The sequence below is a fragment of the Calypte anna genome, chromosome 11, assembly GCF_003957555.1.
Source record: "Calypte anna isolate BGI_N300 chromosome 11, bCalAnn1_v1.p, whole genome shotgun sequence".
Taxonomy (NCBI): domain Eukaryota; kingdom Metazoa; phylum Chordata; class Aves; order Apodiformes; family Trochilidae; genus Calypte; species Calypte anna.
The window spans coordinates 20,019,758-20,041,134 of NC_044257.1; the positions used below are offsets into that span (position 1 = coordinate 20,019,758).

Below are 21,377 nucleotides of genomic sequence, written 5' to 3' on the forward strand. Positions count from 1 at the left end.
TGTAATCACATCACGGCTCATCTGAATATTCATAACCAAGACAAAGACTTGGAGAAGAAAAGTGGGGGAGGGAAAGGAGAAGAATTTAAACATAAAACAGCATTTAATATTGAAGCCAAGGTCCACGTTCAGCTCAAGAGATTGTCTTGGTACCTATATTGTCTTCTGTCTGCCAGTCGAAAGCCGTGGGCAGGGGTAGCACATACGTAGACCCCTCCGTGGAGAAAGAAAATAAAGCACAACAACAAACAGCGAGAGAACTGCCCCCAGCAAAAGTGATATTTGAGGAGTCGCCAACAGTGGCTCACCAGCTGCTGTTTTTCCAGGAAAGAAACAGTCTATTGAGGGAGCTCTATAAAGACCCCAATTAATATGTTGTGCATGTATAAGATTTACAAAGAGCCCACTGTGTTTCTCCCCCCGCAACCACCACCTTCTCTTCCCAATCGGTGCCAGTGGAGAAGGATCTGAGCTATCAAATAATTGATTAATCACTTCAGTGGTGACAACACCCCTCTCCAAAATAAAGAGAGAAGAAAAACAAACACAAAAAGAGGCAACTGTTCGTTAATTATTGTGTAAATTACCGCTGGTTCCATCCTTCTTTGTACCTTTAAAAAGGAAAAGAAAAGAGAAAGAGTAGTAGAGAAATATAATCCCCATCTTATTGTATGTGTTGTCTTCATTTCTTTCATGTTACTCTGATATCCTTTACTAGTATTGACCCAGAAGTCTGGTGGTTGTTGAAGCTGTGGCTGGCTCTGCCAGTTTGTTCCCCAAAGAGCTCCTATTTCCATTCCACTGGAGCTTATATTCCTTTAAATGTCTAGCGCAGCATCATTTCCCCCTTTCTAATACATCACTCTGCTGGAATTAGAGAAATCCAAGGTTATATCCAACTTCAAAGGTTTCCAGGTCATCATGATTTTAGCAAAAGTAGAAGACAGATGATGGACCAAGTCCCTGGCTTTTGAAGATAGGCATCATTGGGACCTTCCTCCCTCTGTCTCTTTCTCGCTCTCCCTCTCTCTCCCCCCAACTTTGCACCTCTCCATCTCTGAATGTCCCGCGCTCCTGCGGTTTAATGATATGCAAATGAAATATGCATAAAACCATTCTACTGTATGATGATTAAACACTGGAGACATTAACAGCCGACGCTTCACTGTTTGACTGTAATAATCTTTTCCGAGCATCCACTTTGATTGCGGAGTTATGGAAACCCATAGCAGTTGGCAGAGAGAGAGTAAGAGGGAGAAGGAAGGAGAGATGCAGGGACGCATCACCCATCTCTGCGTTTATCCCACTCCAGGAGACGTTTCCCCCTTTGTACTGCGTTCCTACTGCTGTCTTTTGTAATCCATCCATGCGGTCGCACCAGGGCGATTAACAGGGAAAAAACCCTCTTTTCTCTTAATGTCTCAAAGCTCATTAGCCAAACGATTATTCCTCATTAACAGCGAAAGCTCATTCATTAAAAGAAAAAATATGCCCAAAAGATGCCAGCGCTGTTAATCCTGAGCCCTGTAGCTGGGTTGTAAATCCCATGCTAGTATTTTCCATGCAGGAGGGAACCGCGCCAATCCAAAAAAAAAAAAAAAAAAAGCAATAAGAAAAGATTTTGTGTGTTTTGTAAAATCCACAAAGAGAGGCAATTAATATTCCCGTTGTATGACTTTATTTTTTGTCTCTCCCTTTTGTTTCCAGTGCCCTTCCCTGGCTCAGCGCCCGGTGCCAACAGAACACCTTGCAGGATCCTCAGCAGCGCAGACACCGTAAGTAGCCAGCTGTCCCCTGCCGCTCCTCCACAGCCCCGAGCCCTCCGGACCCTGCAGAGCACCCGAGTGGCTCTGTCCCTCGCTCACCCTCCGGAGTGCCACCTGGGTTTCACAAATAGCACCTTCCAAATCTCTCTGTCTTCAAGTTTGTGCATGTCTGTGTGGCATCCCTCCTCCTCCTTCACTCCCATAGTGGATCTTGCAGAGGGCTTCAGATCGGCCCCATTCATCTCCCTGGTGATAGCAGTGAATGTAGATAAATCTCTGACTGACTGCCTGCTGCTGGAGTATGATTTTTATTTTGTCTTCAGTGTATACCTAGGTCAAAAAGTGGGATGTATACTGATGTTGGGTGAGTGTGTGTCTATGTCTTTCTCACTCTATGTCTTTCTCTCTCACCCAAGCACACAAGCACATATCTCCCTGTGTGTCTGTACATGTGTTACATGCGTGCTCACAAATATTTACCCACACACGCAGACATATGTGCGTGTACACACACAGAGGTGCGCACACAGCTCCCTCACCCACACCCCCAACACTCACACACCTAATCTGCAATTATCTGAGGCACTGTGTGCATGTGTGTATGTGTGTCCATACGCACTGTTCCGGGTGCGTATATGCATACACAGGCATCTTGCTACACCGATAAACATTCCCTCTTCTCCCAGCAGAGGCTGTATGCAGCTGTGATCCTGTCCTATAAGAGCAGTATTCCTTCCTTCCTTCCTTCCTTCCTTACTTCCTTCGGCATGCTGTTCAGAGACCTTCACGCTCCCTTCTCAGAGGCTCTCCCATGCTGCAGAATTGGCACCTTTCCCTGAGGTTGTCCGAATGGCAAATGGCATCGTCTGTAGTTTGCATTCTTGCAGCTTCTCATGGCATTTCTCTCTCTCGATGTCGGCTGCTCCCTTTTGTTTGTTGTTGACTGGGCTGGGTGTGGTTGGGTTTGTTTTTCTGATTTTGTTTTTTTTTTTTAGTTAATTGTAAAAGAACCTGAATGGCAAACATGCCAACAGCTTGCGGGAAAAAAAAAAAAAAAAAAAAAAAAAAAAAAGAGAAGAAAGCCCCACACAAACGCCTTCTGCTGCGACAGATGCCCATGTTGCCCCTGGCATGGAGAATGGGCACAAGGGGTTTGTCGTTGAGGTTTTTTCTGTTGCTGTTTTTATTGTTCGCATTCCCCTTTTCCCTTTATTTTTAAAGACTCCAAGACGCTGGCCTCGGCTTGGAACGGAGCGGTGTCATGGCGGAGACGACGGCCTTTGTCTTGCAGGGTGTGAAAGCATCCGTTGTGCTGGCTCCACTGCGGCAGAATGACGTTTAAAGGGGGGAAAAAGTGCTGGGAGCCGGAGTTGTGCGGGGTGGCGGGGGGCCCCGGCCCTGTGGCGGCGTGTGTCCGAGCAGAGCCCAGTCGGTAATCCTGGCACTGGTGCCTGCGGTGCCTGCCTGCCGCTGGCTCCTGGGTCTGGATAATCTCCCCTGGCTCACGGCAGCGTCTGGCCCGTGCGGGCCCCCGTCACATATACCCGCAATCGCAGGAGCGGTGGCGTTGCCACTGAATGGATGGCACCGTGCCAGCTCCGCTGCCATCCGCCCTTGCAGCTCCTTTCCTCCCTCCTCCTCCCGCTCTCCCCTCCTCCTCCTCCTCCCGTCGACTTGACGTTAATTAACACATGGGTTAATTGATTTTAAAAGCTGAAGAATTACAGTTAACTTTTCCCACAGGGCAGGGACACCAGCCACCAGGCACAATCCTGCACTTGCACAGGGGCAGGGAAGAGCCCGAGGGACAGACAGGCAGACAGACGGACAGACGGTATCCGCTTGTTGGAGTGCAGCTGGGGGTGGCTGGCTCTCCCGCCTCATCCTCCCCACATGTCACAGCTGTATTTTGCTATAAAGAATCCAAGCAAGCCCTGGCTTCACCTATTTCACCCATCCTCCTTATACTGTCCTGGTCCAGGCAGGGACACTGTCCCTAGAGAGGTGACCATTGCCCCTGCAGAGGAGTGACCAGGCTGTGCCATCTCCCTGGGCTCATCACCACAGAGGGGTCAACAGCCTGCAAGACCACCACTCTGAGCACCTGGCCACCACTGCGAAGGGCATTGGGAGCACTCCTCATCACAGGCTCAGCCGTGTCTTCCAGGGCTCTTTTTTCGTTTCCTTAATTGGCTCAAATATATCACTTGGGGTGAAGCATCTCAACCAGGGGAAAGTTCGTTCCTTGTAATTATTAGAGGAATAACCCAAATGAGGGCTTTGTTTTCTTGCTTTTGCTCTCCCTCACCCCCCAGTCTCTGCCATGAGCAAGGGAGAGGGACGGCACGGCTGGGAGGAGACGCAGCAACGCTGGGAACTTGCTTCTCATGCTTTCATTTTATTTCATTTTGGTTTTTTAAAAGCATGAAGCAAGTGAAGCGATGAGAGGAATCCATTATGTAAATCAGGTCACATTTGCATAATGTCTCATGACTGGAATATGCAAATGAGTTGTATAATTTATGAGTGCCAGTGTCTGTCTAAAAGTGTTTCCCAGAATTTATAAAAAGTGAGGCGCGGGGAGGGCAGCTGGGCTGGCTGCCCTGCCAGGAGGGCTCTGCGCTTTCCTTTCAAAGTCTTCTTGAGATAAGCAGCTCAAACGCACATTAATGAGAAGCAAGCCCCCCTCCCACCGTGTCCCCTTGTTTTATTTTCCATCTCTTCCTCTGCCAAGCCCCCACCTGCTCCCTCCGAAGTTCTCCAGGAAGGTTTGGCCAGTGTGGGATCTGGGGCAGTCCTGTCCCAGCAGGCTCAGCCAGGGTCTCCGTCTGGACACCTCTTACCAGTAGGAGAGACCCCGGTGAGCAAGCTCCATGGGGATGGTGTGCATCAGGGAGCTGCAGGAGACGATTTGCTCTGACAGACATGGCAGGATTGTGCTGGTCCTGATGCTCCACAGCAGGGACATGTGCAGGAGCTCAAGGTCAGCCCAGGGTGTCAGTGCCAGCAGAGAGGGACCTTGAGGATCCTGCGTGGGGCCACAGCATTCAGCTCCAGCACTGGAAAGGTCTCTGGGACATCAGGATAGATATCAAGACTGTTTTTCTGTTTGTTTTTTTCCTCTTCTGTGTGTTTGGAGACCTCAGGAGCATCGGGAGAATGCAGGTAGGCTATTTCACAGGGGAATGCTGCTTCTCTAAGCTGTCTGTGCAGTGGGAGGGTGAATGCTAAGAGGCACCAGCACGTGGAGAGCTGTGAGGTGGCTCTGGCATGGGGGTCACAGCCATCCCACACTGGGCAGGGTCCAATGAAGAGTAGGGTGGGTGAGCCTGGGGCTCGGGGCAGCTTGTCAGCAGCCTTCCTCAGTATGACAAGGTTCCTAAAAGAGCACTTGGGAAAGAAAGTGTGACTTGCTTGTAGTGAGAACCTGCATTTCAGTTGTAAACACTGTATGTCTTTTTCTCTCTGTTTTCAAAATAAGTTTTTTGGTGTTAGTTACCATCTAAACTGATAAATCACTTCCAATCAGTTTTGAAATATTGCAAGTCTCTGTATGGTTTATGTAGTAGATCGACACAGGTCTTGACTCTGACTGTGACTGTCATACCAACTCTTTCCAGTACAAAGTACTGAATTAATGAACTGTGCTTTTACCTGTGACTGTAGGATTCCTGGGGTGGGAATATAAACCGTCATGTCCTGACAAGCAAGTGAGAGCCAGCAGCACATCCAGGCTCTGAAGCCTCTTTTGCTTAGGACTGCTCAACTTGGGTGCCTTCCCTTGCCCGGGGGGCGGGTTACTGGAGCCTGTGTAGGGTCAGGGACACTGGGAACAACTGGTGTATCCACAGAAGGCAGCAGGAAGTTGGGTGTTTTGTGGTGAGCTGCAGCAGCAGGGAGGGCCCAGGGGGTGGTGATGGGGACTGGTAGCCCTGTGGCAACAAGAGTTCACCATTCATCTCATGGCAAACCACCCTGCTTCACCCATCATAACAGCTCCTGTTTTCTTGTTGAGGTGTACGGTGTGGCACCAGCAGATCCTGCCCAAGGACTCAGGCCCTTCTCCAGTCAGTGCAGTGGTGGTGACCCTCAGGGTGGCTGGCACTGAGGCTGGGGACTGTGGAGAAGGAAGAGGAGGGCTCAGCAGCCCTGCCACACTTTCTTCATCCTCAGAAGAGCTGCCTTCTGGAGGATTCCCTCCCCGTGGGCAAGGCTTTCTACCTATCTGTCACTTTTCAGTATTTTTATAAACCTGCCAAAACTCATGATCGTTCTCTAGAGGTTTTGATGCTGCCCTGAGGACTGGTGAATGTCCTGAGTTTTGGACTTAGGGATGAAACTGTTTCTTTGGGGTGAGAGAATGAAAGGTCATCCAGCACATGTTCTGAAACTTGATATCTACCAGACAAGATTTTCTGGTCTTTGTAGGTCAAGTAACAAGGGAGGTTAGCATGGGGAATTCCTGACACATGACTACTCATTTATTGCCCATGTTTCTGTGGAGGTGGTAGCTTTTGCCAGATGAACAGTGCACCTGACGGACTATTACTGCTTTTTTCCAGTGTCCTGTGCTTGGCCCCTCTGGTTTCCCACCTGTGGCACAGGAAGGGTTCTCTGCAGATCCCAAGCCTTTCCTGTCGTCCTTTCTCTCTGTAGCCATCTGAAACATGGACCCACAGACCTGTGAGCTGAGGCTACTCTGCTCTGGAGCCTCACCAGTGGAGCACAGCTTAGCCCCGTGCCCACTAATATTACTTGTAGTTCTAATTTACACAGAGATTAGTCCCTACCATTGCCCTGCCAGCCTTGGCACACAGCATGGATGTGCCTGATGTTAAGAATGGCTTGTCTGCCTGGGGCTTATTACCTGATGGTTGTAGATAACAACAGTTGTAAGCAAAGTGTGTAAAATCTTTAAATCTTTAACAAATCTCTCATTAATCCCAGCTAAGTAGATTAAAGCTGACTGCAGGCTTTAAAAGGAAGCAAGCTGATCACTTGGAGGACTGAGAAAATATATACAATGAAAAACAGTCAGACAGACAGGCTGTCATGTGCCGTGCATTTGTTTCTGGCCTAGATAAAACTAGGATGACAGTCAGACCACTGGACCTGGGCTCAGATGGAGCCAAGGATTCAGAGAGGCTGTACAGTGTGGTTCTGCTTAGCATGGCTCAGAAATACCAAAGACACTACAGGCAGAGATGGTCTGTGCGCTGCAGGCCCACAAAACGAAGCAGTTCTGTATGAATGGCACCTTCAGAAAAACAAGACAGGCCGCTGAAGTCCCAGATGAAAATCAGTATCCTCCTTGAGGTTCAGCCCACTTGAGAGACAGACCCGATGGAGGGAATTAATGGGCCTCACCAGGTGGTTTGGTCTGTCACGGTAGAAGGAAGGAGCTGGATAAAAGGTTTCTTTCAAAGCTGCCATAGCACTTGGTCTCCCAAAAGAATGACTCTTCTGTTTTAATAAAGTTATACTTTGATCATGTGAGGAGCTGGCTGAAAAACAAGGACACGAGGGTGCCCTGCTTCTCTGCTGAAACGATGAGAAATTCCTATTGTGGCTCTCAGGTGATCAGAGGGCATTGTACTTAAATGGTGAGATCTGCTCACCTTGCTTCCCACACAGCCAGCTCCCTCACCCTGCAAACTGCCCCAGGGCGCAATAAGTAGGTTAATGCTTGCTGTAGGGTTAGCCTGAGGGTGAGAGTTACCCACAGGAGCAGCAGAGCTGTGTTTGCTCTGTGCGTGTGAGTTCATCTGCAGAGAAGACTTCAAGGTGAGTGAATCCACCCTGCTCCCATTTCATGTCTTGTCCCCCTTCCTCATTTCTGCCCCAGCAGTGGAAACCTGCGGAGCCTTGTGCCTGATGGCCAAACGTCTGCTTTGCATTTTCATGTTAATTATGTGCTAACTGGTGCCTTGAGTTGTTCTTTAGTTTTGACTAGCAAGTTTAGTTTTGAGAGCAAGGGACAAGGACAGAGAAACAGAAGAAATGCGCAAGGTGGAGATTATATCTCTGTGTATGATTTTTATGCTGCAAACATTAATACATGACAACGTGGAGAGAGGCTATTGCTGTGTCTTCCATTTCCAACACACAGCCTATGACTTGGGTTCTCTCTGCACTCAGAATCTGAAGCACAAGGCTGCAGTAAAAGGGGCTGCCCAGACCTCCCTGCAGTGCAGAGCTCTGCCCCTTCAGAAAAGATTCAAGGAAATCCTGTGGATTTCTCAGTGGTTTAACCTTAGAATTTCTGTTTGTATAACTGAGGATTTGCTATTTGCTCTGTGGTTTGTACTCCTTCTTTGATGCTTCTTTGAAGCATCATCCATATTAAAACTTGAATTGTCTTATAAAATTAATGAGTTAACTGGTGTGAAATCCTATTGAAACATTCTTATCTTAATTTAAAAGAGATATGCATTGATTGATGACCAAATTAAGCTACTCTGAATCCAAATTAAGAGTTTGCACTGTGTTTTGCAACAGATGCATTAAATCTTTTTTAACTGATTTGTGATACTGCTTTTAATTTAGAAAGGCTTTTATTGCAGTTCTGCCATGCTTATATGCATTTTCTTGCATTCTTTTTCATTTCTCATTCATTCTGTCAGCTCCCTGCCTCCCAGCCCTCTGTTCTCACTCTCCAGTGCTGGGGATTTGGCTTTTAATTCCCCTTTTTCACTATGTCACTGGCAACTTGCTCCTGTTATGGTCTCCTGGACAGAGCAGGGAGCACAGGCATGGATGGTTATGCAGTGGAGACCTTTCAGGTGCTTCTGGTCATGCTTCACACAGCAGGTTGCCCTGTTTTCCCTTATTGCCAGAATAACTCCAAAAAAGGAAAACAAACTGAAATAGATCTGTGATTTTGAATTGCAAATCTGTGTGTTCAAAAGCCATGAAATGATAGATTTGAGGTGCATACTGCAACATGAATCCACCTATGTTGGACATGAGTTGCATATCCTATTTTTGTTCAGTGTCCTAAGTACATCTCTCAGTTAAAGCAGCAGCTGTGGCTGGGGAAAACAAGGCTAGGGAGGAAAACAAGGAGAGGTTTGGAATGTTCATTATTACAGACTTTGACTATGGCAAGGTGAGATTAGAAGCGTGCCTAGAATTATGTATTCAAAGTAGCCTACTATTTAAATTTAATGTTTGGTGTTCCTGTATTTCGTTTCTGTGTAAATATTAACTGGTATTGTCACGTAAAGCATAAAGGTAGTATTGACATTTTCTATTAAAAGATTATCGTTTTGGTTACTTGCTGCTTCTTTACTATCATTAAACCTGAAATTGTATAATCAATTTTTTGTCTTGGCATGACTTTTCATTCATATCAATTTCTTAAAAAAAAAAAAAAAAAAAAAAAAAAAAAAAAGTCATGTTTGCAGAAAATTATTTTAGCAGGAAAAAAAAAACATTATTTGTTCAAGATTTGAAGAGGAGGAACCTTGAAAAAAGGATTTTACAGAGGAGGAACCTTGAAAAACACAAAAGCCTCTGTGCTTCCACGTAAAGATTTCAGTATTCTTGGTAGAAATATTTTAGCAATAGGTGGTGGCTGTCTGTGGAATCTCTCACCTGTTAAGGAAACCTGAAAGTGCTAGATGAATGACCAGTGGTGGCTTGGGAGTTGTCTCCATGGGGGACTGGAGCATGGTCATGGTTTTGGTGTGTCACTTGGAACAGGGGACAAACCAGGACCCTCATAGAGAGCTCCAACTGTCTTTATCTTCAAGGTTTTCAGCTTGGAATATGAGTATGTTTATTTGTAGAATTACTGAGCACTCCCAGTTTTTCTTGAACCATATGAAAGGCTATAAAGTTGTTAAGTGCTTCACAAATCAGAACTAGACCCTTCGAATCAAGCACCTAAAACTACAGGGCACATCAAGTGTCTGGACCTCCCTCTGCCCCTACTCTACATCTGTGAAGTGTGGATAATAAAACTTTTTCTTCATAGGGGTGTTGGGATAGGGTAGTGCTATGTCATATGAATTCCCAGAAGGAGATTAGTCACAATGTTCTGCTGGAGGTTTGACAAATGTGTATTAAATGCAAGTTGTAGACACACACAAAGTTGTCAGAGAGAAAAGGAAATACTGACTGATAACCCTCTCTGTGCACATCACCCACCCACTGAATGAGAACATACAGGGTAGTGCAGGGTTACTGACTGGAAACCATATCATATGCCTACAAAGAAGTGCCCAAATTCTACTGGCAGCCCTAATTCTGTCATATCCAGTGTTCTAATAGTGCCTTGTAATTGCATTTTTTTTCTAAAATAGTTCTACTGTAGGCACTATTGTTAAATTAAGAAATCACCTCTGTGCTCACACATGCTTCCGTACTTAGTCCAGCTAATGAAAACTGCAAGGGTTTGGTGTTCTTTGAAAGCCTTCCCCAATAGTAAATGTTAACAGAGACACCAGAGCATTCTCCTAGCTATTAATCTGCAGATAATAGAAGGTCCATTTCTTAAGTACACACAGAAAAGGAGCAGAAGAAATACTGGCTATGACACAGAATGAATTGTCTTCCTCCGTGCCCTTGTAACCTAGGGCATGTAGTGCAGGCTGCCAGCCATTGCGTTACAGATTTAAAAGTGCTGGAATCTCTCAGTTCTTTAGCAGGTTGCCTGATGGATTGGTGAGTAATGTACTTGAAGAGTGCATTACTAAGCCTCAGACTAATGGCTAGCTCTTGCCCATGGCTTTTGCTATAGATCATTCATCGTGCTATTCATAAGCTCTCTGCCAGTCTGTCTCTGGCACTTCTGCTGCTGCTGCTAACACCAATTGCCTGATCAGTTCTGCACAAACATCTTCCATGTCTTCAGAAGGCCAGTAGTAAACACTGAAGGGTGAAGAAAAGGGTGAGTCACAGTTCTCCAGCAGTTCTCCACATGCTTTTTTGGAGGACACAGCAAAGGGCAGGGTGATTACCATGACCTTCATTCACCCAGTGTTACCAGTACAGCAGCCTGTAAAAAACAGAAGGGGTTTCTTCATGCTACAGGGCACCTTCTTATCACCTTCTGAGGAACTTTAGTTACCTAAGATGACTGATATCAGAGGCCACGGTAAGACAGAAACGGGCAGAACAGGTGACTGTGTCGCTGAGTTGGTTGCTCTTTGAAAATAACAGGTTTGTTTCTCTGGTGTGTGCTCTGGCATACTAGAGAGAGATACCTAATTGTAGTTATCAAGGTTTGACTGTTGAGTGTACTAAACAAGGTAGGACCAAGCTTTACAACAAAGACCATCTCCAGGGCTGACTTCTGCTGTTTTTTGTGGACAGGGCACGTGTGCAGAGATGAATGAGCCCTGCTTCCAGTCCCCAGCTGGCTTCAGAGGCTTTCCTCTTTCTATGACATTAACAGGACTCCAGGCTAACTGTACAGGAGCTGTGGCTCTGTGGTCCTTTCATTTGGACCACTGCACAGCTCTGAGAACAAAGCAATCCAGTCAACTATAGACCCATCCCAGCTCCAGTTGTTTGGGCCATCCATGATCCTTTCCAGTTCTTAAGTCTAGTCTTGTGACTTCACCAATAGAGAAGGTTTAAGCCTTACTCCACTATTCTGTGCTCTTTGGCTTTGTATGTTTGCACAAAGTTAAAACTAAACTTATGCAGTTCTTTGTTAAAATATGAACTTAAGGAAAAGATGAAGCCTTCATCCTAACGAATTTCATCTGCATCACTCATAGTAAAGATTGTTGCTGAAACTAGACAGCAGGACCAAAATGGTAAAATCAGTGCAGCTGAGGAAAGTTTCACAGTTCCAGTAATCCTGTGGAACTAGAAATTACATCCATGTACTTGGGATATATTATGTTATTCTAGGGAAAGACCTTTTTACTGGGGATGGTTTTCTTCACGCACTTCAAATACAGCTTGGGCACCTTTTCAGTGCCCCAAGCAGGAAGCAAATTCTTTTTATTATTCACATTAACTCTTCAACTAAAAGTCTGGAGGTATTTGCACACAGAAACAGGTGGAGAATGCAGAGGTTTGTGGACAAAGACAGTGCTGCTTAAAAGGAAGATTCCATAAAAGCAGAAAACCCCCATGAGTATTGTCAACTGGTTTATTTGCATGCTCTTTTGGAAGATGTTTCTGCTAAAAAGCGTCATCAGTCTATTATTTCTTCTGACCAGTCTTTCTCAACCTGCTTATATAAAAACTTATAGTGACCCATATTTATATGGAGAAATATCCTCTGCTTGTTTCCTATCTTCTGGTTTGAGTTTTCTTTCTTTTACAAGCACAACAGCATTCTGCTCCCTTCAAAGAGGAAATTAATTCCGTTCGCAAAAGGGTCAAGTGCTAGAAAGTGCATAGCAATGCAGTTTGCATGGCAGGATCCAGGAGATATGATGCTAATAAGATTCTAAGATGAGAACAGCACACAGGCTCTGGGGATTTAGATGAAGGGTTCTGTAAATTTTAAAAGAAATGGTCTCCAAAAACTAATGATGTCTGCTTTCCAATTCATTAATAATGTGGAGCAGGGAGATGGGAGTGAGAAGCAGTCCATGCTTTGAAATATCAAAATGTAACGAGGGAAAACAGTCAGAGCTCATCTCATCAGGGTCATAAAGCTGGGAGAAACAGGCAGGCTGCAGAGGAACATAGTGTCAGTGCCTGCAGGGAGGGAAATTGCACTGTATGTTTTGCAAGGTATAATTTATGCACAGCCTCTTTGCCGATGTTGATGTAAAATTTCTCTGCTGAAATGGGTGTTGCTGTATTGACAGAGCTTTTTCAATGTTCTTGTTTAAGGTGACTTACTACACAGGATGTTGGGTGGATTTTAATAACATCAGAATTGTCTTAGCATATTTACAAATTACTCCTGGTAAACCTTCACCTCTTTGCATTGTATGCACAAAACTGAGTAACGAGAACTTGAACCTTGTTTGTAGTTAATAGTGGAAGAAAACCCCTCAGGCAAAACCTAATGAACCAAGAGCAATTCTGAGCTTTCCTCTGTAATATCTGCAGACTGTGCCTTTCCAAGGGCTGTCTGGACACATCCTGTGACCTTGCTGCTTTACATCATGAAAATGTCCCATTACTGGTGTAGTGATTACATGAAGGTGCTATTGTGCAGATTTTTTGCTAGAGCCTCTCCCTTACGTACACAGAGTTTGCAGCTAATAGAAAATGTCCCTGCTTAAACAGCTTCCAGAGTGGGAAGGTGTGTGGTGGGAGAATTCAGATCCAGCTTTTATTTTCACGGAGCTATTATGATTTGCAGACTGATGTTAAGGTTTTCTTCCTATCTTCTCCTTTAATTTGTGTGATATTTTTTCATCTCACCTGGAGGCCTCCCACCCCACCAGCACCAAGAAATGAGGTCCTGGGGAGCGGGTGTGCCTGCCTACCTGCAGCCTTGGGCTGCTGCTGCTGGGGCTCTGCCCTGGCCTGGGGACCACACCAACACCTCCAGCTCTAGCCACAGAGCTGGCCCTCTCACCCCTGTCACACTGCTGAGCCCAGGGGGTGGCAGAGCATTTCCCTACTCTGCTCAGGCTGGTGTCTTGTCTTTGCTGCATTGTGCTGCCCTGCAGTTTTTTCCCTGTGGCCTGCTTTCACAGTCTGCAAGTCCCTTCCATTCTCTTTAGATTGAGTCACATTAACTCAGCAGCAAGTCATGCTGAAGACAAGTAATTTCTTTTGGATCCAGGAGTCAGAAGAGTCAGTTCAAAGGAGTGTTTAGTAAGTGGTAGCATCTGCTTGGGTTACCCTGTCCATGTGGAAGAGCTGCTTTCAAAGGAGCTTCTGCTGAGCTGCAGAATCAGGTGGCTCAGCTCAGTGTCTGGGATGTGGTGGGTGATTTCTGGGAAAGAGCTCTTAAAGTCTGGCCAGGAGGATTGAGCTGAGTTGTTTGCTTTTTTTCTTGCAAAAGCCACATCCATGGAGGTGGGTGAAGTGGGGCTCTGCACCTTGCCTGTGACATGTTCAAAAAACAGGTTTTTCTTGGAGCATTTATAAATGTTGTGTATTTCTTCAGGATACTGTGGGGTGCTCAGGATTTCTGGATATGCCTCCGTTGTTCCTAGAGCAGGCCACAAATGCATTGTCACCAACTTCAAAAACCACAGCCATCACCTGTGTTCTTGGTCTCCACTGACTCAGCCCAACCTCATGGGCATTCCCAAGAGCTGCAGGGACAATGTAGCCAAGCATTTCACATCTTCCTTTTTCCTCATATTTACGTCTCAAATGTTTCCTTGGAGAAGAGCTGGGGTATTTGTTTCCTCAGGAAATCTCAAGATAGATTGATAAGAATTTTTCTTGAAGGTTTTCCAGTGTTCCTGCTTGCTATTCAGTTTCTCAGTATGAAGTTAGAGCATGACTTGCCTGCAGCCACACAGTTGGGCAGTGGAGCAGATGAGTTCATAGCTGCTTCAATGGAGGTGGAATTGTGTGCATCAGGACTGTCTTGTGGCATCAGTAGAGATATGAAAAACAGATGGTGTATGGAGGTCTTTTTCTTTGATGTTCTAGCCACTCAGCAACTGAGCTGTATTTTGTGTCAGTGATCTTCCAGCAGATAGTGTTCTAGCTTAGAGTTTGGCAGTAAGATTACTGGAGCCACAAGGACTTTGTCATCAGCAGTTATATTTTAAAGATCTTTGCTTATGGCATGTTAGTATTTCAGTCACATGAGGCATTACACCAAGTCTTTGTTAAACCTATTCAGTTGCATTATTTAGCATGCATTAAGAATTAGAATCAGAAAATCAGTGCTAGAGGTCGGAAAAGACTTCGGGAGTTCTGCAGTCCAACCTGCTGCTCAAAGCAGGACTGTTCTCAGAGTTAGATAAGGCTGCTTGGGATCTTGCTCAGTTGAGTTTTCATCATGAAACTTCCCTAAAGGTCTCTGAGATAGTCAGGTGCAGACCTGGAGATCACAGCCTTGTCCCAGGAGCTGTACTACCATGTTAGACAGTTACCATCCTGACGTGCTGTGCTCCTCTTTGTTCATAGCCTGGCTTTCATCTTCCTGGGCTTCCCAGCACTGACAGGAGAGTGCACACATGTCAGCAAAGAGTGTTATTTTACAGCTTCTGATTCCCCTTCCTCAACATCCAGGATTTTGTAAACCCAACTGATGCTCACAGGAGCTGCAGAGATCCATTACTTCTGAAAACCGGTCCCTGCATCTGTCACTTCAGAACGTGCCCAATAACCTGTATTTGATGTGTCATCACCTGACATGCTGGCTGGAGGTGAGGGATGCTGCAGTAACAGGAGATGAGTGGTAGGAGGAACACCCTTCACATAGTGAGTCAGGATGCAGGAATGACAGGCAAGGAAGATTTAAACATTCTGAGCTGCCTGTTGGTAGATTTCTTGTTTCCTTGCAAAACATCGAATTTTGCATTAAGGCAGGAATCCAGCAATCTGCCAGAGGGATTGTGTCTTAGTATATTCAGCCATTGCCTTCCAATCCTTATGCTCCTTTTCAGAGGCAGTCTCTCCCCAGCTGTTCCCTTTCCAGCACTTCTCACCACTCTGAGCTGCCTGATTACTCCTCGTGACAGCTGTGAAAATGCCTGGATCCACAGCAGAAGACCTCTTGTGAAGAGTGAGCTCTCCTTTTGGGTGACCAGCCAGATTCCTGTAGACACCTGTAGCTTTCTTCCTGCTTATAATTCCTGTGCTTGGCTTCCTCTTGTGTTGTGGTCCTCAGCCCAGACTTGCTTTGCAGAAGCTGGTTCCTGCTGGCACAGCCCCACAAACCTCTCCTGGCATCCCCCTCCAGCAGGTCCTGCCTGAGGGAGAGGTGTCTGCTCCTCCCAGCAGTGCTGACACCTCAGTGGGCTCATCCCTCCTACAGTTCAGTGGAAGCCCTTGGCTCCACCAAGCCAGCCCAGGAGAAGAGGATGACAGGAGTGGGAGAGTGCAGTGCCACAGCGTGTCAAGTGCCATTGCTCCAGGCTACGCTGAGCACCAGTGTGGGCACAGCCTTTCGGTGCCTCAGTTTTCCCCCTTTAAGAGAACAATGGGGGCAGGTGTGTGCCCCACTGTCTGTAGGACTGTGCTCTGCAGCTCCCGGGTTCTTCCAGCTCCCCACTGGTGCCTGGGCACAGCCACTGCTCCATCAGCATCCACAGCAGTGACTGACTCTGCTGCAAACCCCAGACAGCCTGCGGGTTCCATGGCAGGGTTCTGTTCGTGTGACAGATACCCAAAGGCAGAGGTTTTTTTAATTAAATATGAAAATCTATAATGCAATCAGTATGATGCCTCTTGGTATGTTTATTTTTATAACCCTTTTTTTTTTTGTTCTCAACATATGCTTTTGTTATCAGGGAGATTTTTATACTGACCATCTGTGCATTACAAATTGATTTCAGATAGGCCTGAAGGACTTGGGGAGCAGGACTGAGGTCAGTTAAGTTTTTCAGTAACTGAGTGGAAATGGGTGTCGTTTACAGTTGTGGAATAAAAACACCAATTAGTCTTTTTCTTAAAATAACACTGAAATTGCAAAGTTGACATTTTTAAGCTGTTGTCTTTATGTTTCAGGATTACCATGCTTTTGAGATCAGTGAAGTATTTCGTACCTCATATAGCTGACATTTCACTTTCTGTCTCTGTGGTCAGAAAAAAAAAATCTATTGTTTCAGTAATATTTTGCCTACATTTTTGTATTTTTCTCTGCAGCCAAAAGCATTTAATTTCCCCATCACCAAAGGTGATGGCATTTATCTGTGTCTTTGTGTGACTGTAACTGGAGTTCTATACCAGGTCCAGTTTCAGGTCTAGGCAACAGCAGACACAGTGGGAACCACAGGTCCTGCTGTTGGTCGCAGCTCCTACTTGGCAGCACAGCTTCAGGAGTCTCTTCCCATGGGTGGTGACTCCTTCAAGCATTCAATTCCTCTGTGCCTTCTGACTTTAACCCCTTCTTCCTCTTTGCCTTGTTATTTTTTCCTTTTGAGCACTTTTCTATGCTCTCAGGTCAAGGGTTTGCCCTATGGAAAGATAAAAGCTTTGCCGAAAATGAGGAGGTTCAATCAAAGCTTCTCCAGGCAGCACGAACGATCACCAAACACTGACCTGGACAAAACGAAGGGCCATTCAAATGGAAAGAGAGGGTTTCACTGTTTCACTGATCTCCCTCAGCGAAGAGCTCAGTGCTGTTTCCAGCACCCCACATGTCGCACTCCTGGCAGCAGACCCTGGTGGCACAGGGGTGGAGCAGCCATGGAGCACCCCTACTGCCAATGCCACCACTGGGGACAACAGCAAAACGCCTGTGCTGTGGTTGTCTACAGTGCCCATGGGTGGCCTGCTGGGCCACATAGTTGTCCCCCATCCCTGAGGCACAGCCAGCACAGGAGGGTTTGGGGTGAGCTCCTGGACGCTCCGGTCCGGGTGCTGGCATTCTGCAGCTGGATCCAAGTGAGGCAGAGACAATGTGCTGGAGTGCTGTGTCTGGGGGGAGTTTGGGAGGGGGAGAGGGAAGGAGGCTGTTAGATCTATCGCTGGCAATTTAGATTCAGAGACATTTCATCTGCAGTTCCCTCAAGTGTTGAATTGAATAAAACCAGCAGCAGCAGTGGAAAAGGCAGTGGGGGAAGGGCTCTGAGCACTCTTGGCTAAACAAAAAGAGACAGGCAGCTCATAAAAAAAAAAAAGAATTGCATCCTTGGGCTGCAAATACAGATTCATCGGGAAGGGGGGAGAATATGTGGCAAGAGCTGGGCTGGCAGGCAGGGGGGACCCTAGGTTTCCACTGCCCTAGGCTCCCCTGTTCCTGCAGCCCAAGCAGATCACAGGATTTACTTCTGGGTTTCATGATTTTCTGTTGTTTTTTTGAAGCTCCATTTGTAGAATCAAGCAGCAAGAACATAGTCTCAGCCTTTGTGCATTAAAAAAAAATTCACTTTCCAGTGCTTCAGGAGAAAAGTGCAAAAGTGAAACACTCGAGGGTCAAAAATTCAGAAGAAAAAATAACTTAGAGATTACAGTTTTGTAAATACTTCCTGTTGGGGCTAGACTTGTGTTTCCTCAAGGCAGTCATGGGATGGCAGAACTGTCCTCATCGTTAGGTGTTTCCATTAATCTGCCTCCCAGAGGGAATTGCTGCCAGTTTTTGCTCTGGCTATACATTGCAGCATTTGTTTTTCTCCAGGGCATCAGGTGAGGACAGCTTTCACTGGGAGCCAGTTGGCCCAGCCCAGTCTGGAGGGAGAGCCGCAGCCATTTGAGACTAAGTTAGATTATTGCAGAAAATAAATTCCTGGGGTGGTGTCTGTTCCCTTGAGCAAGTGCAGTACCACCACTCCTATGGCGGTGCTGCCAGCAGCTCAGTAAGTCACAGAGGAGCATCAGGTGCCTGAAGGCTGAGGTGACCTTCCCTCAAGACACCCTGGTGACACCCTGGTGCTGGTGGCACCTCTCTTTGCTGCAGTTTTCCTGGGCATCTTCCACCCATGGGGACCAGGTCTCACACTGGGGTTTCTCCAAGGTGCCCAATCTCTGTCCCTCCTTGTCCCGCTCCCAGCCCAGTATCTTCCCCTCCTACAGAGGGGGCAGCAGCTTCTACCCCACTCACACAGCCTACTCCCTCCAAGCAGGCCCACAGCTCCCCAGAAGCCACCATCCCAGCATACAGCAGCTGGTGGTGGGCACAGGTTTTACTGGAGGTATCTCGCTTTCTTTCAAGTCATTTCAGCTGTAAAACAGGGATCGGGATTCTGGTCTGTGTCACGATTTGAGAGCCTTATTAGCCACAGCCTGTAGAAGACAGAGGAAGTCTTACTGTGAATCCAAGACCAACGAGCAGAGGATGAGGGAGGTTGTCCTATGGGCATGCATTATGCTACCCTGATGCTCTCCCTGTGTTATCAATCCAGAAGCTTGCTAGGATGCAGCCCTGCCTGCTGTCGTGGTTTAATTCACTTTTAAGCACTGCTATTTTTCATGTTGTGGTCTTGCCCTGCTTGGGGGTGCTTCTCACTGCCCATCCCCAATGCTGTCCACCCCTGGCTGTGCTTGCTGGCGTGCCCTGCTCCCACAAGTGTGCTCACCAGGGAGAAGGGGAGGCAGCTTCAGCTGCACTGAGCAATTAAACTCCGGTAGCTCAGGGATGAACAGGAGGCTGTGATTTTCTTTTCCTTTGCAGTAATTGCCTCTGCAATCAGCTTTGATCACCCCAGAGCAGAGGAGACGAGTGCTGCAAGTTGACATCAGTGGTTTTAATGTATCCATTTACATATACAGGAGCAGTGCAGCATACAGCTCTCCATAGCGCCTCTGACCTGAAACCATCGCCGCTCCATAGACACCTCATTTAATTTAATACTTCACCGCCACTGCGGAAGCCACAGGATGGGGACGGGAGGGGGGATAATCAAGCCCTCACTCTCTTTCTCTCTGCGAATGTCTGTAGAAATGACATGAAAGTAATTGCTTTTGAAAAGCAAAGCAGAAATGGCACAATTGATTCCACTTAAATGAGAAGGGAAGGGGTGGGGGTGGGGGATGTTCACCCTAAACATGCCACCTTCTTTCCTGCTGCAAGCAAACCTCTCCATGGGGCTGTGTGGGGACAAGGGGAAGATGGACTTGTCTGATGGGCAGGCAGGGAAGGAGGCAAGAGCCAGCAGGCAGTGCTGCTTTGTGCAGGGCCCATCCTCCAGACCCCTCAGGCCTAGACAGATGCTGCTTCATGTTGTCATAGGCATGTCTGCAGCTGGGGAGCAGAGATAAGTGCTTTCATGGGTTTTAAATGCAGTACTGCTCCTTGGGAGAACAAGCACTCCCTGGATGCTTCACTACTTTGTTGTCTCTTTGTTCATCTTTGCCTGGCAGCCAGCGGTTCTATGCCCCAGACTCCAGCCACTCCGCGTCCAGCTTTGCCATTTTCCCAGCTGCCAGGAATTTCCCTGGTAGTTCATCCAGCCTCAAGGAGTGGGCAGAGACAGCTGTGGGCTGCTGTGGAAATATGCTTGGGGCTGGGAGAAGGTCATAGTTCCAGGAGCTGATGCTGGAGGCTGCTCAGACCCACAGCTGGCATCCTCATGCAGCAGAGATGGAGAGGCAAGAAAGTGCTTTGTGAATGAGGTGGCATGTGGAAAGTCCTCTAGCACCCAGAGCTTGCTCTGGTCTTTGGCAAATACAGGAACAAACCACCACACCTGGGTCGTGGGGAATCTTCCTAGAGTGAGAAGACACAGACAAATTTGTACAAAGACAAAGACAAGGATTTACAGTGAGTCTCCAGTGCTCAGTCTGACCTGTGCTCACAGTGCAGTGGCAGCTGGGCACATGAGCACGTGTTCACATCCCCATCTACTCAGAGTTTAAACATTTGCTTTCTTTTTTATTTCTGGTGGATGCTTTGCAGGACAGCCATAGCCTTTTTTTACTGTGCTCTTGAATGTTTACATATGTACAGAATACATCTTAAAGGACTGCAGTCTGCTGTCCTACAGCAATGTCTCCAATACATCTCTAATCATTAATACATTAATGTAATTTTATGTTAATTATATGTAAAATTATTATTGATGTATTTACTGAATGTTGAGAACTGGGTGACAGACTTCAGTAAAAATGTTTTTTTCTAATCAGTTAGTATCTGACTAATATCCAAATTCTCCCTAGGTTTGGTTGCACAGCTAGTGAACATTAATAAAACCCCTTGGTTGCAGGTGGGCACTGCTGAAAGGACAGATAGACACATCTCTGGAAGGTGGTACCCCTGGAAGAGCCCCAAACAGACAGGGCACCACAGCCCAAGATGCTCCTGTAGTGGTGGGAGGTATGAGGCCACACCTGCTCAGTGCCAGCCATGGGCCCTGCAGTTCTGGCCAGGCTGGCCACCAGAGCCTGGGACCCTTGTCCTCTCTGCCCTTGGCCCCTGTGCAACCCCTTAGCTTGCAGAGGCACAAAGAGCTGTCCCTCTTCACCTGCAGTGGTCACTTTGCTGTGTGTAGAACCCTTGGCTATGGCAAAGCATGGCACAGCCCTGGACAGCAGCACAGAGCATTTTTTGGTGCTGAATTTGATCACCAAGCAGATCAATTCTTGGGCCATGTGGCCAGCATTTTCTCTTGCCTCCCAGGCAGGACAGGGCAGGATCTGTTTGCCCCAGCCCTTGCCTTTGCACCTACTGCCTGTGGCTCCTCTCGCCCACCCTGCAGCGTCTCCAAGATGTCCATCACAGAGGCTTGGGGTCAGTGGTTTGGGAGCTGCTCCACCAGTGGATCAATACTTGAGTATTGTCATGCTAATTGCTCCTTGGTTGACATTCGCAGGATGCCGGCACTCCCCTTCCCACTGTGAGCAGGGGGCAATGCCCAGAGGGGTCCTGAGTGCAGAGCCTCCAGCTGGATCAGTAGCTGATTATTTAGGTATTAGCTAGAATAAGTTTGGGTTTGTTCTATTGCTCTTGGCCTCCCTCACTCCTCCTGCCCAGCACCCCTGGGTAAGCAGAGGCAGGTGCTGGCGAGGCACAGTCTCTGCCTTCCCGAGTTGGACATATCCCCCTGCCACAGGCGTGCATGTCAGATCACACCTACCATATTGGCTTCCTGTCCCCAGAACATCAGGTTTTTGCAGCTA

General features: G+C 47.0%; 1 protein-coding gene across 1 annotated transcript in view; it reads left to right on the forward strand.

The window, feature by feature from the left end:
• Window positions 1-21,377, forward strand: part of LOC115598965 — a 77,276-nt gene that overhangs the window by 46,820 nt on the left and 9,079 nt on the right. Inside the window, exon 4 of the mRNA XM_030458093.1 lies at window positions 1,708-1,775. Coding sequence (XP_030313953.1) covers window positions 1,708-1,775 — 68 coding nt within the window. The remainder of the gene's footprint in view (window positions 1-1,707; window positions 1,776-21,377) is intronic.